We start from the raw sequence: 14979 nt of genomic DNA, 5'->3' as shown, positions 1-14979 counted from the left end.
GGGTGTCGATGGTACCCATTTAACCGGAACCGTAGAAAAAAGCATGGTTTTGGTTCCTATTTTTAGAAACCGTTTAAAAATAGGTACTAAAAAACCCGGACCATATAGAACCGAAACTGAATGGTTTTTTAAACAAAAAAACCGGATCAGAATAGGAATCAAATGTTATTGTACTTTTAACATAAAAAATATTGAAATAAATAATATAAAAACTCAAAACGTTCATTTATATATTACTAAATTTTATTTATTGGTATAATATGTAGTTTTCATAGTATTTAATGTTATAAATAATATAAAAATATAGTTTATAATCTGAAATATATGGTTTTATTTAACTTATTATTGAATGACATCATTACTTATATCTTAAAAAGTGACTCGTTCGTTCCTGCGGTATTTTTATATTTTTTATACACTTTTTTTTTTAATAAAATCAACAAAAAATATGTGTAAATAATGAATATTTTAAGAACCGAAATGAAAAACTGGAACTGGAAATACCCGTTAGGAACCGATGGTTATGGGTATGGTTCTACAATTTTAATAACCGTGAAGAACCGAAATCGTAAAATTAAATGGTTTTTGGTTCTTACAACACTAAAAACCGGACCGTTGACACCCCTAGTCATAGACTATTTTTTTTTTCAAATAATAAGCTAGGGTTAGGCAGACCCCCACCTGCATTAATCTCAAAGACACTCGTACAATGTTCCTATTGCATCATCCTCTACTAGTCTATATAGTTCTCGACTTAGCGGGGGACCTTGAAAAGTACAACTATTACAATTAGAGATGGTTAACCCAGCAAGCCAATCCGCTAGTTTGTTACACTCTCTATAAACATGAGCAAAAGAACAAAATGCAAAAGAATTAGCTAATTCTTTGATATACAAGACTATGTCCAAACAGTACCAAGGGCTATCCACCACGTTCGTAATTATCTGTGTTGCCCATAGTGAGTCTGATTCCACTTCAATATCTTGTATACTTAGCTCCTGACATCTGATCAGTCCTATCTCAATGGCCTTGAGTTCTTGAAATATTACCGATTTCATCCCCCCAGAACCTGAGTAAGCTTCGATCACTGTTCCCTGTCCATCGCGCATCACTCTTCCATGTCCTGTGCCTAGATCGTTTAACGCCCCATCGGCATTCAATTTATACCTTTGTTCAGTCGGGGGGTTCCACTGGTTCCATTTACTTACTTTTGTTTTGAACTGTACCTGAATACCGATCGACTGACACAAACTTCTATTCTCCGGTGTTTCTCGAAGTTCACTGATCTGAGTTTGTAGATACACTCTCATTTCTCTGAGTAATCTACACAACACCATTGCCGCAGGCTTTGCATTATTCTTGAACCTTCTTGCGTTTCTCTCCTTCCATATTGCATCCACTGAAGCACATATGAGTGCTGAGTAGATATCGCCTGTCTTATCCCCCCTTTTACATACTCTCAGCAAGGATGACCACTCCCTATTGGATGACCTTGTATCAGACTCAATGCCCAAGATAGATTTGATACCTCTCATAATTTCCTTGGAATAGCTGCATTCAAAGAATAAGTGGTTTGAATATTCTCGACTTTGGTTGCACAAGCAGCAAGACGAGTGGCTGATGATCTTCTTTTGCACAAGCCTATCCTGAGTCGGTAGGCTATTAGAAAACAAATTTACCAAAGATGTGAACGAAAGTGCCTTGGCATTACTAACTTACCCCATACCATTCTCTGCCATCTTACTCGAGGACGCACTGGAGACAGAACTTTATATGCACTGCTGGCCGAGAACTTCCCATTAGGATTTGGCTTCCATATAACTCTATCCACCATCAGATGAGAGTTAATGGGAGTATTCAAGATGTCTTCTCTGAGTGAAGTGTTGTTCAAGTCCTCTACTGTGTTGCTCCATTTTCTCTCCCTGATCAACTGGCTGACCTTTGCATCCAGCGGCAATTGAATCTCAGCAACTGCGTGCGGGTTGTGAATGAGAGGACTCGACTGGCACCAAATATCGTGCCATAGCAAAATAGAATCACCAGTTGCGATGCTGTATATGACAAACTTCTTTACCTCATCCCTGCTCTTCAAGATACTCCTCCATGACCAAGCACAGTCATTTGGGACTTCCATAGTCCAGAAAAATTTATTATGCAACAAATTATTCCAGACCCATTCAACCCAAACACTTTCTTCCTTAGCTGCTATTCTATACACAAGACCACAGTATGCCCCTCTATTCCAAAGTGACATATTCATAATACCCAAACCCCCTTCCTCTTTTGTTTTGCAAATGGTAGATATGCTGGCCTGATGATGACATTTCTTAAGTTCTACACCACTCCATAAGAAACGTGCACAAACCTTCTCTATCCGTTCTATCACAGTTTTGGTATTATAAATGTTCTATACCAAGAATAGGCATTGCGGTGAGAACAGATAAGATAAGTGAAGTCTACCTGCATGTGACAACATTCTAGCTTTCCAAATCCTTAAGCTTAGTGTGGCTCATCCACCAATGGTTGGCACTCTTTAATCCCAAGTCTGTAAGCAAAGAGAGGTAAGCCCAAATACTTTATTGGAGGTCTAACCAACTCTACTCCCAAAATCGGCCTTGATTCTCGAGCCTCATAACCACTAATGGATCCCCGTCATGAGAGTAGTTTTATGATTGTTGATATGTAGCCCAGTTGCTTGACCAAAAAGATGTAAACAATCCTTAAGTCCTCGATAGACTCCTCCCCCCTACAAAAGAACAAAGACATCATCTGCAAGGCGAAGGTGGTGTGACAGTTGGTTTTCTTACACTTGGAATGAAATTTGATCTGTTTTGCATCAAACTTCTCCTTTACTATGCTTTCCAACACCTCCATGACCAGTACAAACAAATATGGAGAAATAGGGTCACCCTATCTCAATCCTCGTTTACCTTGAAAAAAACCTTCTGGAGCACCATTCACAAGAACTGAGTAGGTGGGAGAACATATACATAATTTGATCCACTTCCTTAGCTTCACAGGGAACTGAAATCTCCTCATCATAAACTCTATCGTATCCCAACTGATCATGTCATACGCCTTTCGGATATCAATCTTCACTGAGCACCTTGGAGTTCCATGTTTTCTTTCATACCCCCTCAAAAGCTCATGTGATAGGAGAATATTGTCTTGAATGTATCTATCAGGGATGAATGCCGATTGGTTCAAATGCACTAAATCATTAATGCATATCTTGAGTCTGTTGGTGATGATCTTAGTGACGCATTTATATATGGTGTTGCACAGAGCTATCGGTCTGAAATCCTCTACCTTAGTAGGAGTAGTTGCTTTAGGTATAAGGCAGAGAAAGGTAGCATTTACTGGTCTTGGTAGATGATAGCTGCTGAAAACATTCTTTACTACACTTGTGAAATCCTTACCCACAGTCTCCCAACAAGCCTTGAAGAAGAATGGATTAAAGCCATCAGGTCCTGGCACTTTATTATCCTCCATTTCAAACATTACACTTTTGACTTCTTCATCTGTGATTTCATCTTCTAGTTGCCTAGCCAAAGGTTCAGGAATGATATTTCTTACCTTCAAACTCATAAAAAAAGATTCCTCTTTCACTGGCAGCGCACTTGTACCCAGTAGTTGGGTATAGTACTCAACTATTGTCTTTGCAACTTCATTCTGACCTTTGACTGTGACTCCTTGGTCATTTGATAATGCCCATATTCCTTTTCTTGCTGTTTTCTCCTTTATTCAGCTGAAGAAATACGTTGTACACTTGTCCCCATCTTTCATCCACATTCCTTCACTTTTCTGCTGCATATCCACTGCCTCTGCTCTAGCCAGAGTGTTATATCTACTTAAGCAAACCCTTTCCCTTTCACCCAAAAAAATATTTCCGGAGTCCCTCTGTAGTAATATCTGCACATCTTGTAGCTCCTGCTTAGCTGTTTCTACCCTTTCATGAAGATGAGAGAAATTTGCTCTGGCCCATGGTTTAAGCTTCTGTTTTAGCAGTTTCAGTTTATGGATCAGCACATACATTGGATTATTATATATAGCCATAGTCCACACTTCCGCCAGTATGTCTTTGAATTCTAGTTGATACACCCAGAAGTTACAGAACCGAAAGGGAGGAGCTTTTCTTGTATAATCACTCCAACTCAAGAGCATTGGTGAGTGATCAGAAACCCCATAAGGTAGGTACTCAGCAAATGTGTAGGGAAATGAAGTAATCCATTCTTTATTCACCAAACATCTGTCAATCCTAGACATAATCCTTCCTATACCAACTGATTTATTCCACCATGTAAAGAAAAATCCAATGGAATTTAAATCTGTCAGTCCTGCATTTTGAAGGCATAGGATGAAGTCCTGAGCTTCTCTCGGGTGCATGGAATCTCCTCCTATTCTCTCATTAGCACATAAAATATTGTTGAAGTCTCCTGCCACACACCATGGTCCCTGCACTGAAGCACTTACATTCATAATATCTTTCCACATACCCAATCTCTCGCTGAATCTATTACTTGCATACACCACTGTGAGAAAATACTCTTCGTTGCAAGGCTTGAATCTGACCTTGCAATGAATGTATTGAGCTGACTCAGATAACTTCTGGACATACACTAAGAATGGATCCCAACATACCCATATTCTACCAGCATCACTAGAGGAATAATTACTGACACTACTCCATTGAGGGCAACATATGTTTCTAATAGCATCAAACTTCTGTTCCTTGACCTTTGTTTCCAACAAACCAAAAATACAAATCTTCTTTTCTATTCTAACCTTGTTTATCTCCTTTGCTTTATGTACATCATTTGTTCCTCGAACATTCCACACACTTATTGGGGCTATCATTTAGTGTTTTTTGTTTTTGGAACCCTTGGGCCTACCCCTACTCCGCTTGCCATGACCATTCTTTTTGCTACTAGGATTCTGCTGTTCTTTCAGCTTACTGCTATCTATTCCTTCCTTCTCTGTCATATGTCCAGACTCAACTCGGTTCACATCATTCTTATGTTGTATAGGTGTATCCATAATGGCCAGCGGCTCAGTGACTTTATCACTGAAGTACGGGGTCTCCTCCACTGACAAAACATCCTCTGACATTTCACCATCCCCAATTCCTTCTGTTCTTCTTATAAAATCCACCAGTTCTTCCTCAAACTCCTCCATAGCAACAGAATCTTCTGGATTGACAAAGTGCTCTAACCTGTCTACATAAGGCACCACGGATAGGTTCTGCAGAATTCTGACATCATTGTCTGCAGCAGGCTCCATATCTGGTTGAGCTTGATTTTGGCTCTGTATCATTATCTCATTACATACATCTCCGTCAAAAGGACCATTTTTCTCTATACCATTGCTCTCCTCTACCCCATCCACCACTGTAGTAATCTGGTTTACCTCTAGAGTTGCAGTGTTAACCACTCCTTCATTTGTGCTGTTACCAGAATTTTCTGATATGGATTCTGGTTCTTGCTCACCAGCCTCTTCCTGTTGTCGTTGCACCCATACCCTTCTTGGAGCCCTGGCATTTTGTGTTGCAGGCTCTGTAGTACTTGGAACTCTGAAACACTTGTCTGTGAGATGGCCAAAAGCCTTACAAATATCACACTTCTTGGGAACCCAAGAATACTCCACCCGTACTGTTCTATTATCCCCTTTTTCCATCTCAATCTCAAAGGACAATGGCAACTCTGAGGATATTTCAACTTCAATACAGACTCTTGCAAAACTAATTCTCTTTTTTGATGCAGTAGCCTCATCCATTAGTAATGGTCTACCCAATCGACTGGCCACAACACCTAGACCCTCTTCTGACCATAGTTCTTTGGGTACATCATAAAGATTAACCCATATTGGTATGCCTTTGATTGTTTTCTCCTCTTCTCAACATCCCGTGACCATGGTGTGACTATAAAATGGGTTTCCTGCCATGTAAATGGGACCTAATTCCATCACATGAAGTTTATCCTCCTCATTTGTGAACTTGAAGTAGAATAATTAAGAAATCAGGCTATCATATCAAATTCCCCTTTGTTTTCCATTTCTTAGCTAATGCTTGTTTCACAAACGGGGAAAGACATTCGATTTTCTAAAAAGAAACCCACTAAATAATCCCGCCACATACTAATGCCTCTGGAAATGTTATCTTTTGGAATAATTGTAACTCCATTAATAACCTCGGTTATTGTAATCTTTGCGCAGGGGGGTAAAGGCGGTTGCTTTTACCTTTGTTGAACAGTGAACTCCATGAATTTCTTTGGTTTGGTTCAACTTCACCGCTTCTTTTCGATTCTCGGTGGAATTTCAGATGAGCTTGGAACACTCTGCAATCTCACTCGAAATCGGTAGGGGGGAAACTCTTGATCGTTTACTAGAGAACTATTCATATTTACTTCCACTGATGAACTTACACTGTTGTCAATGAAGGATTTTACCAAAAGTGGAAATGAACATGATAAGAAAACGGATAGGAAAACTCTACCTAATAAAGTTTGCTATTCTAGGCAAGAATTGGAGCACTAGATCATCTCGTTGCAATATAAGCAATTTCACTACAAGTCGCCCCTAAAAAGGTCCCCATTTTCGAACAACACTAAGCAATAGTTACTTAGTCATAGACTATTGTAGCTTGTTAGATGTCTTAAACTTTCTTGTTTTTTTTTGGTAAAGATAGTTACTCAAACTTTCTTTTTGCTTCACCATCTTATAACCAATTTTAAACATTTACAATACCTGCTTCTCCTAGTATTATTTTTAGGGTTAAGTAGTATTACCCCCACTAGATGAGCCAATTAGGATTCCCCTCCTGCTAGATGGGAAATTAGGGTCTCCCCAAACACCACGGTTAACTTGGTTTGATTTGACCGTAACTTTTTAAGTCAAATGGTTGAAAATGACACAATTGCCCCCACCTAATTAAAATTGAACATTTGTTTTTTGAAAATAATGAGGGCATTTGTGTAATTTTTAGTTGCTTGACTTGAAATTTAACGGTCAATTCAAATTTAATGTACAATAGTAAATAAGTCTTCTATTTATGTGGTTCTCCTTTTCATCCTGTTCACACTCACTACCTGTGGTGGGAAATCAGTTTAAGGTTTCTACCATCCAGCAACATAATATTACACAATGGTAATGGTTTTTAAATACGCACCAGAGACCATCCATCAGCATAATATTACACAGTGGTAATGGTTTTTAAATACGCACCAGAGACGATATCAGTAAAATATATAGGAAAAAGGTATCCTAAGACCTAAATTTCAATAAAAGGGAGATTAGATTTACTCCATACGGTTAAAAATTGTGGCTCCGAATAAGTTGGTCATGTAGTTCATAGTTTCTGAATATTTTTTAAAAAAAATATACAGTTTGAAGACTTTGCCAACCACAATGCATTTCCACTGCTTGCAAGATACCGCTCAACACATCTTGTATTTAACGATGATATACAGGTAAAATGCTGAGTTAACGTTGTTTGGAAGTCTGGAAGCCACAGCTAATCCATGTGTACCAATTTTCTTTTCCTCAGGGTACATCATCTGTGGTCCTTGCAGGGCGATTGTTGCAATACTGCAAGAATTGCTCTGATTCAGCTTGGAGTATGTGTTCTTTTCATTGGTTGCAGGCTGGTATCGGTATAGCTGAACTCATTGCTGGTGCAATGAATTTGACTACAGTACCCAATACAAAATATCCCTCTAAACCATGTCACACGTAGTTCTTCCATACAGTTTACTCCACTAACTCTCATTCTTCATTCATGCCTACTAAATGCTTCCACCAAACTCCATAAATTATGCTCCACCAATTGTATCCTGCGTACCAAGAATATAAATCCAATTCATTGAAACAACTTCAAAAAAAAAAAAAAACAGCAATAAACTATGATTATGATATACCATATACACCACCTATGGACTATGGTGTGCATTCGAAAACACAATTTCTATAACATTTTGCATGGCTTTGTCCTGGTCTGTAATTATTGCATTAGGAGCACGACCACCCATACAACCAAGCCAAGTTTGAAAAACCCAAAAAAAGTCTTGGTGTCTTCACGCGATATTAAAGCACAACCCAACAAGATTGACTGACCATGATGATTCACACCCACAAAAATAGCAAATGGCATGTCATACTTATTAGTTAAGTAAGTTGTGTCGAAAGTGATCACATCACCGAACTCCTCATATGCTACTCTGCTCCTTGCGTCTACCCAAAATAAATTCCTTATTCTACCATTGTCATCTAAATCCATGAGGAAGTAGAAGTTAGAATTATCTGATTGCATTTTTGTGAAGTAGTCCTGAACAGCTGCAGCATCCCCATTGCCAAGCCTTAACCGTTTGGATTTCTTAATATAATTACGACAATCTTTACCTAAATATGGAAGTTTATCAAGTCCACCCGCTTCCACCGCCAAAGAAGAATTGCTTTTGTTTGGCCGAATACACGCTTGATCATTTATCTCAAATTTCCTTTTGACACGTCTGTTCAATTTACGATTTCTTATGAAATATCGTGACTTTCCTTAACTCAAACCATGATTATGATCAAGTACTACGGATGTCACCCACCACTTTCCATCATAATCTAAAGCAGCTCTAAGCTTCACATTACATTGAGTTTTGGTAACTGGATGCAATTTGAAAGCACTTCTTGAAGTGCTCTCTGTCTTGCCTGATCGAGAACATGTAAAAAGCACCCATCGAACCACCCCATCATCTCCCTTCGACGAATATCTTTTTTTTTATTGGAAACCCATTCTTAGTACCGTATTTAGTGTAATATTCAAACAATCCTTCGGCAGTATCAAACACCATTCCTATTTCTAGATCTCCCACTTTTTCTTCTTGAACAAATTCATTCTCTATACCCACATCAACACCAATTGTATCTTCCAATTCTTTATCATTGATGCCCTCATTCTCATGCATTTCTATATTGTCAAATTTAGAAATTTTTGGCTCCATTCATGAAAAAAAGAAGTAAACAATTACAAATAATTAAATCGTGGGTATATTACAATCAATAATAACTTAGGTGTTATTTGGTGCGTTTTTTTTTAGTTTGGAAAAGAAGGAATGGGAGACAGAGAGAGTGCGCGAGAAGATAAGGGTTTTTTTATCACAGAAACGAAAAGAAAATTGGTCTCTTGACTTTTGCTTACGTGGATATGACACATCACCAGCCACCTCTGTGTTGGTTGACTGTGTCGATATCCTGTGTCAGTGTAGTATTACTCAGGTGTAATACTAGTTAGGCGTGGGCTACCCCGTGGATATCCTCATAGGGATGAGGGTCCGCAGACCGTTGGATGTGTGATCTAATGGTCTGAAAATCAAAAGCAAAAAGTATGAGAGAGAAAATGAGATGATTTTATATTTCTAGACCGTTGGATCACACATCCAACGGTCGCGGACCTCGTCCCTATGAGGATATCCTCATGGTACACGAACTCTACTAGTTAACCCTTATTTTTATTCACACGGGGTTTCTTCAAAATCACTGTTGGCAATAAATAAAATTTTATTGTTTCTTTTTTAACTTAATTTCTAATTTAAAATTTTCCTTCCGTGTACTTCTACACAGTTGTACGTCTCTTATATTACATAGTCCCAACCTTATTACGCCGCCACCAGAGAAATTGGAGGAGGAGGGTCTTTCTTTTGGGTTATAAGAAATCAAGAAGTAAAACGAAGGTACGTCTCCTGATCATCATGAATATTGTTACGAATTTGATAGATTATGGCCTTTCTTGTTTTGTTTTTATGTACGACGATAAAATTTAGTTGGATATGTAAGTTGTTAGCAATAGGCAGACCAATAAGTGCATACCGTGTGATATTACCTAAAGTAATCCATCCTCACAGCACATTAGTCCTGCAGTTTTCAATTCGAAACGAGATAGACAGTAATATTGATTAGTAATCGTATCCCTCACTGTCCATGAGAAAATTAAGAGAACGATGATGACGAAACAGAAGAATCTAGAGCATTCGACTCCAAGTGTTGGCACTTTTAGACCCATATGATGGTCAAATCCGCTTGACCACGATAACTTACCATGGGCTAACTAAAACAATAGCTATATGCCTGTTTTAAAAGAAAATACCCTTAATTTGTGTCCTCCTAGTTCTAAATTCTGCGTGTACATTGTATCCCTGTCCCTGCGTCGTCATCTGTTTCTGTATCCGGGCATCATAGGACATTGGGAAAGTGTAGATACAGGGCAGAATTAACTTGGGACTGGCCTGTCCGTGACTCCTAGAATGATAGTGAGTGTGGTCTGGTATTCAGGTGTTAGGGTCAGATTACTCATGCACACCACCATCCCCTGCCCAAGGACCTCAAACTAATGTGAGTATTTGAGAGTAAAGATACTAGTTTATTTTCATGCAATATCTCAACATTCTTTCTCCCCTTAGTGGACATTGTGCTTTATTCACTATTTCATCAACGGAAGTGTTTTTACTAGCTCACATAAACATTATGCGCTCTAATTTAAGTTTTCTGACCCTAAATTTACACTTGCAAATTCAAATACAAAATTTACACTACATATGACTTTGTTAAGGAAGTGAGAAAGGGGATTTGTAGACTCCATATTGATGATAGTTTCTAAGGACCCAAAAAATGACACCCTCAAAGGGAGGAGAATTTAAAAATGCTCCAGACATAAAATATTTGAGAAAGTAAGGGCCCAGTTTTATCTTATGGTCGGCATGCTGATCTTCACTTCTACGACCGGGCCGATCTTGGTTTTAAATTGTCGGTGTGGCGATAATACGACTAGCTTCAAAATTATAATTTAGTTTTTCAGCTTGAAAGCGTCTCTGCAAATGGGGGGCATGGGAATGGCGTCGCATTGCGAATGAGCAGCCGTATAGTAATGGTCTGTTGAACTTTGACAGCCTCTACCAACTAAAGCCCTGCTCGAGTAATGCATACAGCAGGACAACAGTGTGCTTAATTGTATTTGTCTTAAAATTGGTTTTCTGTTTAAAGATTTTCTCAAATTAGGTGAAAAGTAACAGTCAACTTTTATGAAATTTACTTAAGTGAGACACCCGTAATTAACCTTCTTCTTTAAAACAATTTCTTATTTTCATAAGACGATTGATATCTAGGTTTTGCTCCTTAATAAATCAATATTAGAGTTTGGCCCTCCTCTAGTTCTTTGTTTTCAGGATCTGAAACGGTGAATATTTTCATTATGACCAAAATACAGTTGCGTCATCTCACATGAGGGGCCAAATTTTAAAATGCTGAAGTACTGGAAGGATTAAAGAATAAGTTTTTAGGGAAAAAATGGTTCAAACTCTGAAATCAAATTAGAGAAGGCCCAAACTCTAATGTTATTTACGAAGTGCAAGACCTAGAAATATTTCAGTTTGTACCAGCTCATGTTTCTCTTGGATGCATTTTCATTTAACCAATATCTGTCATTATGATTTATGCAGCAAAATTTGTAATTGAAGAAAAAGTTTATGATAATGGAAAATCATGAAAATAAGACCATCTGCGATGAGAAGGAAGACAACTGGGTTGTGCCTTATTTTGTGGAGGATACGATATACTTAGACATTTTAAAGAGGCTTCCTGTACGCAAAGTTCACAAATTGAGGTACGCTTGCAAACAATGGTTTATATTAATCAGCAGTTCACATTTCATCAACTCTCACCTTCGGCAATCAAATCTTTGTTTGATTGCTTGTCGAGGATGTACTATCGTACCTTCCGAAGGAACTACCTTGTCGAGGAAACAAATGGGAAGTCGTTATGTGCATCCTGATATTGTCAAAATCAATAATGGAAAGGTAAATGTCCGTGACTTCAGAATAAAATGGAGACTTTTTGTGGAAAATACTTGCAACGGGTTAGTATTACTGGAGGACACAGTAGGAAATGTGAGCGTCTCTAATCCTGCTCTCGGTCAGCTGCTCAAACTGCCTCCTTGCAGTCGAAGGAGTAAATTTGTGAGTGTTATTCGTGGAATAACTTATCTCGACTCCTCTGGGGAGTATAGAGTGGTGTCGGTTGTCTTCAACAAAGAAACTGGATCATTAGGATGTGAGATGCTTGTTTGTGGTTCTAGTACTTGGAAATGGGTTAGGTCTCATTTTGGGCGCCTACTAACTTTTCGTACTTGGAGTAGTCGTCCTTCCATTTCCATTAAAGGAGTGTTTTATTTTATGTTTGATGGGAAATTTGAAGGTGGTGATTTCTCTTCATACATAGGTTCCTTTGACATCGTCCACGAGAAATTTTGTAAATCAGACATGGGGCACATACAGTCTACATTGGAGTATATACATGAAATTGACGGTTGTCCATCTGTTGTGGTGCCAAACAGTTGGAGGAGCAAATTTGGTCAGTGGGATATCTGGGTTTTGAGAGACCTAGCCCGTGGAGAATGGGATAAGCATTATTGTTTAAACCTCACTGAGTTGGGCAAGATATTTCCTGGAGAGTGGTCTAGTTCGTTTGATGTTGTGGCTTCTTTTGAAAATGGTAGGTTCTTGTTGTTCAAAATAGAAGCTGACGGAGGTAAACTCAGGTACTACATATATGATGTACAACTGCCGCGACTTAATTATTTTGAGCTTGATCCGGATGGGGACTACATTTTTCGACCTCACGTTGAGAGCCTCGTCCCTTGCATAACGCCATGAGTACTGTTTCAAGTTGCTGTTATTTATTCTTTTTTAATTTGTTGTATTTATTTTCTATTGGATTTGGAAGTAATCTCTATTGTTTGAGCATTGTTTGGGTTATTTCTTGGATTATTTGATATTGAATATTTAGATCATGTTTATATCGTAATTTTCCAAGGTTTATGTGTGATAGATAACGCATCTTTATTGTCAAAGATGTATGCTACTTCTCATAATGGGGTTCAAGTCTGAGCTGCATTATCTTCATCTTATATAATGATCTAAACTCTGATATTATTATCAAAAAAGTGATAAATGTATTATAATATCTTGATGATTAAAATAAAATCCTAATAAAAGAAAAATAATTATTCAACTACTGAGAACTATTTATTCCTCTCCAAAAGATTCTTCAATTGCTTGATACTCTGCTGTCCTCATCACTTTTACTCTTCATTTTTTTTAGCTTTCTTTGATGGTCGAATTTCTTCAGTAATTTCTTTGGAAATTTGGTGCTGCATTTTAACATAACAATATATTGGTTATGTATTTTCTCAAAAATAGTAAATTAAATATTCGGAAGAGGAATTGTAATAAAATTTGAATATACCTTAGCATTTTCTGTCATTGATTCAGCATCTTTATTATCTTCAGATACCATATTTGTTATGGTAAATGATGGAAACTTTTCATGCATACTATATTTATTGAGTTTGACTTGAAATATCCAATCACTACCAGTATTTTTTTCAAGTTCTTTTTGAATGTCATCGAAATCTTGACCCTGCAAATTTTATAATAAACAGTTAATAATAATTTAATATTGAAATAAAGTTAAACGTGTTTATGCTTTACTTGCCTTTTTCTCTAAATCAAGAACTTTTGCAATTGGTATTTTCACAATATCTTCTGCTTTGTTACTAAAAGCTACGAAAGCTGTCATTTCAGTTTCATCCTCAACCCGTAGTTTTAAAAGGTATATGTAAATTAAAACATTTAGAATATTTGTACTCAATATCCTTTTTATTATACATTTGTTAGAAGACTTACCTCTTTTTTGGTTTTAAATATTTGGCTCTACAATCTGTGCATGTATGTTCTGAACCACTATCAACGTGTTTTACAGACATTTAACGCAAGTTTGGTAGTACCAGTTGGTCCCTAACAACTTAACAAATTTTCCTCTGCATGTGAAAACCTTTTCCTGTAAAAGGTCATAGATTACAAAACTAACTATATAAATCATATGATATTGAAAATATATGAAAGATAATGTAATACTAAATGGCTAACCTGATTGGTTGGTTCCATCCCATATCTTATGAGTTCTTCTATTGTTATCCTGTCCTTGCTTATTTTTTCCTCTAATGAAATTGGTTATTCATTGTCTGTTTCTTCTATTCCAATTTTTTTTATCGGGGTTTTCAAATCTTCACAATTGAAAAAGAGAATCATTATAGAAAATATGAATAATTGAAAATTTTGTAAATAAAACTGATCATAAATTACCTTTTTCTTATTTCATGATCATATTTTAAATCCAAATTTATGTAAAATTTTGTTGCTGATGAGACACACACTTGGAATTGCACTATTAAATAGGAAACAGTTTAGCATGATAGCAATTATTTTGGAAACTAATACAAAGATGATGTTAAAGCTTAAATTTATTTCCAATCTTTTTCAGAAATAGAGATGTCAGAATGACAATAACATTTTCTTCCTTATTGGTTATATTAGCAATTGTATCAGACATTTGTCCCCATAAAGCCACGCTCTTCTCATAATCCCTGTAGATTATCCCAAATTGTCAAATACAATTTAATAATAGAAGAAAAAATTGCGTACTTTTGAATTAATGTTTACCTTTTGTCTACCAAAGTAATTTCTCTATAACCTTGTGGTTTTTTTTGACCATTTTTTTTCAAAATTGTTATTATATCTGTATTACAAATATTGTTAGATCATTCGAATATGCATTATTAAAATATACAAAAAATAATAAGTTTATAAAATACCTTTCAAGTCACATGCTGAGAGATCTTCTGTTGCAAGGAATTTTTCGAATCCAACAAAAGTGAACTTGTAATTTTCAATACTCTTGTCATCTTCGATGGTAGGAGTTACTACATATAGTTGCTTTTGTAAACAAAATTTTGCAGTTAAATCATACAGGACGGTAACTCTTGTCTTCTTTGTCCACTTCAAATTTCTCAAAAGTATAAATTTTTCCCTCTTCTAGTTTTTCTCTAAATTTGTCTTTTAGGCTGTCCTGTACCTTGGCATGAATTTGATCTCCCTATGATTTCAA

General features: G+C 36.9%; 3 protein-coding genes across 4 annotated transcripts in view; 1 reads left to right on the top strand and 2 right to left on the bottom strand.

Annotated features, from left to right (window-relative positions):
- The window catches only part of LOC147520720 (F-box protein At3g07870-like), a 36872-nt gene extending 24014 nt beyond the window's left edge, over positions 1-12858 (top strand). The window contains exons 1-2 of one of the 2 annotated variants that reach the window (XM_086592220.1): positions 9486-9713; positions 11475-12858. In XM_086592220.1, coding sequence (XP_086448346.1) covers positions 11502-12686 — 1185 coding nt within the window. In that variant the 5' untranslated portion in view covers positions 9486-9713; positions 11475-11501 and the 3' untranslated portion in view covers positions 12687-12858. Of the gene's footprint in view, positions 1-9485; positions 9714-11474 lie in introns of those variants that run through there. The other variant, XM_086592222.1, reaches the window with a different exon arrangement.
- On the bottom strand, positions 1532-2134 carry LOC147520722 (uncharacterized). Its single transcript, XM_086594324.1, has 2 exons — positions 1720-2134; positions 1532-1659 (listed from the first exon to the last, which is right to left on the bottom strand). The coding sequence occupies exons 1-2, from the start codon at positions 2132-2134 to the stop codon at positions 1532-1534; spliced, it is 543 nt and encodes a 180-aa protein (XP_086450450.1).
- Positions 3745-4857, bottom strand: LOC147520721 (uncharacterized). The gene has a single exon (XM_086594323.1). It carries the CDS (start codon positions 4855-4857, stop codon positions 3745-3747), a length of 1113 nt encoding a protein of 370 aa, XP_086450449.1.
- Positions 12859-14979: the final 2121 nt, after the last annotated feature.

The sequence above is a fragment of the Coptis chinensis genome, chromosome 2 (genome assembly GCF_015680905.1).
Source record: "Coptis chinensis isolate HL-2020 chromosome 2, ASM1568090v1, whole genome shotgun sequence".
NCBI classification, from domain to species: Eukaryota; Viridiplantae; Streptophyta; class Magnoliopsida; order Ranunculales; family Ranunculaceae; genus Coptis; species Coptis chinensis.
Note: the sequence above shows the minus strand (reverse complement) of the source record. Positions and strands in the feature narration are given on the sequence as shown.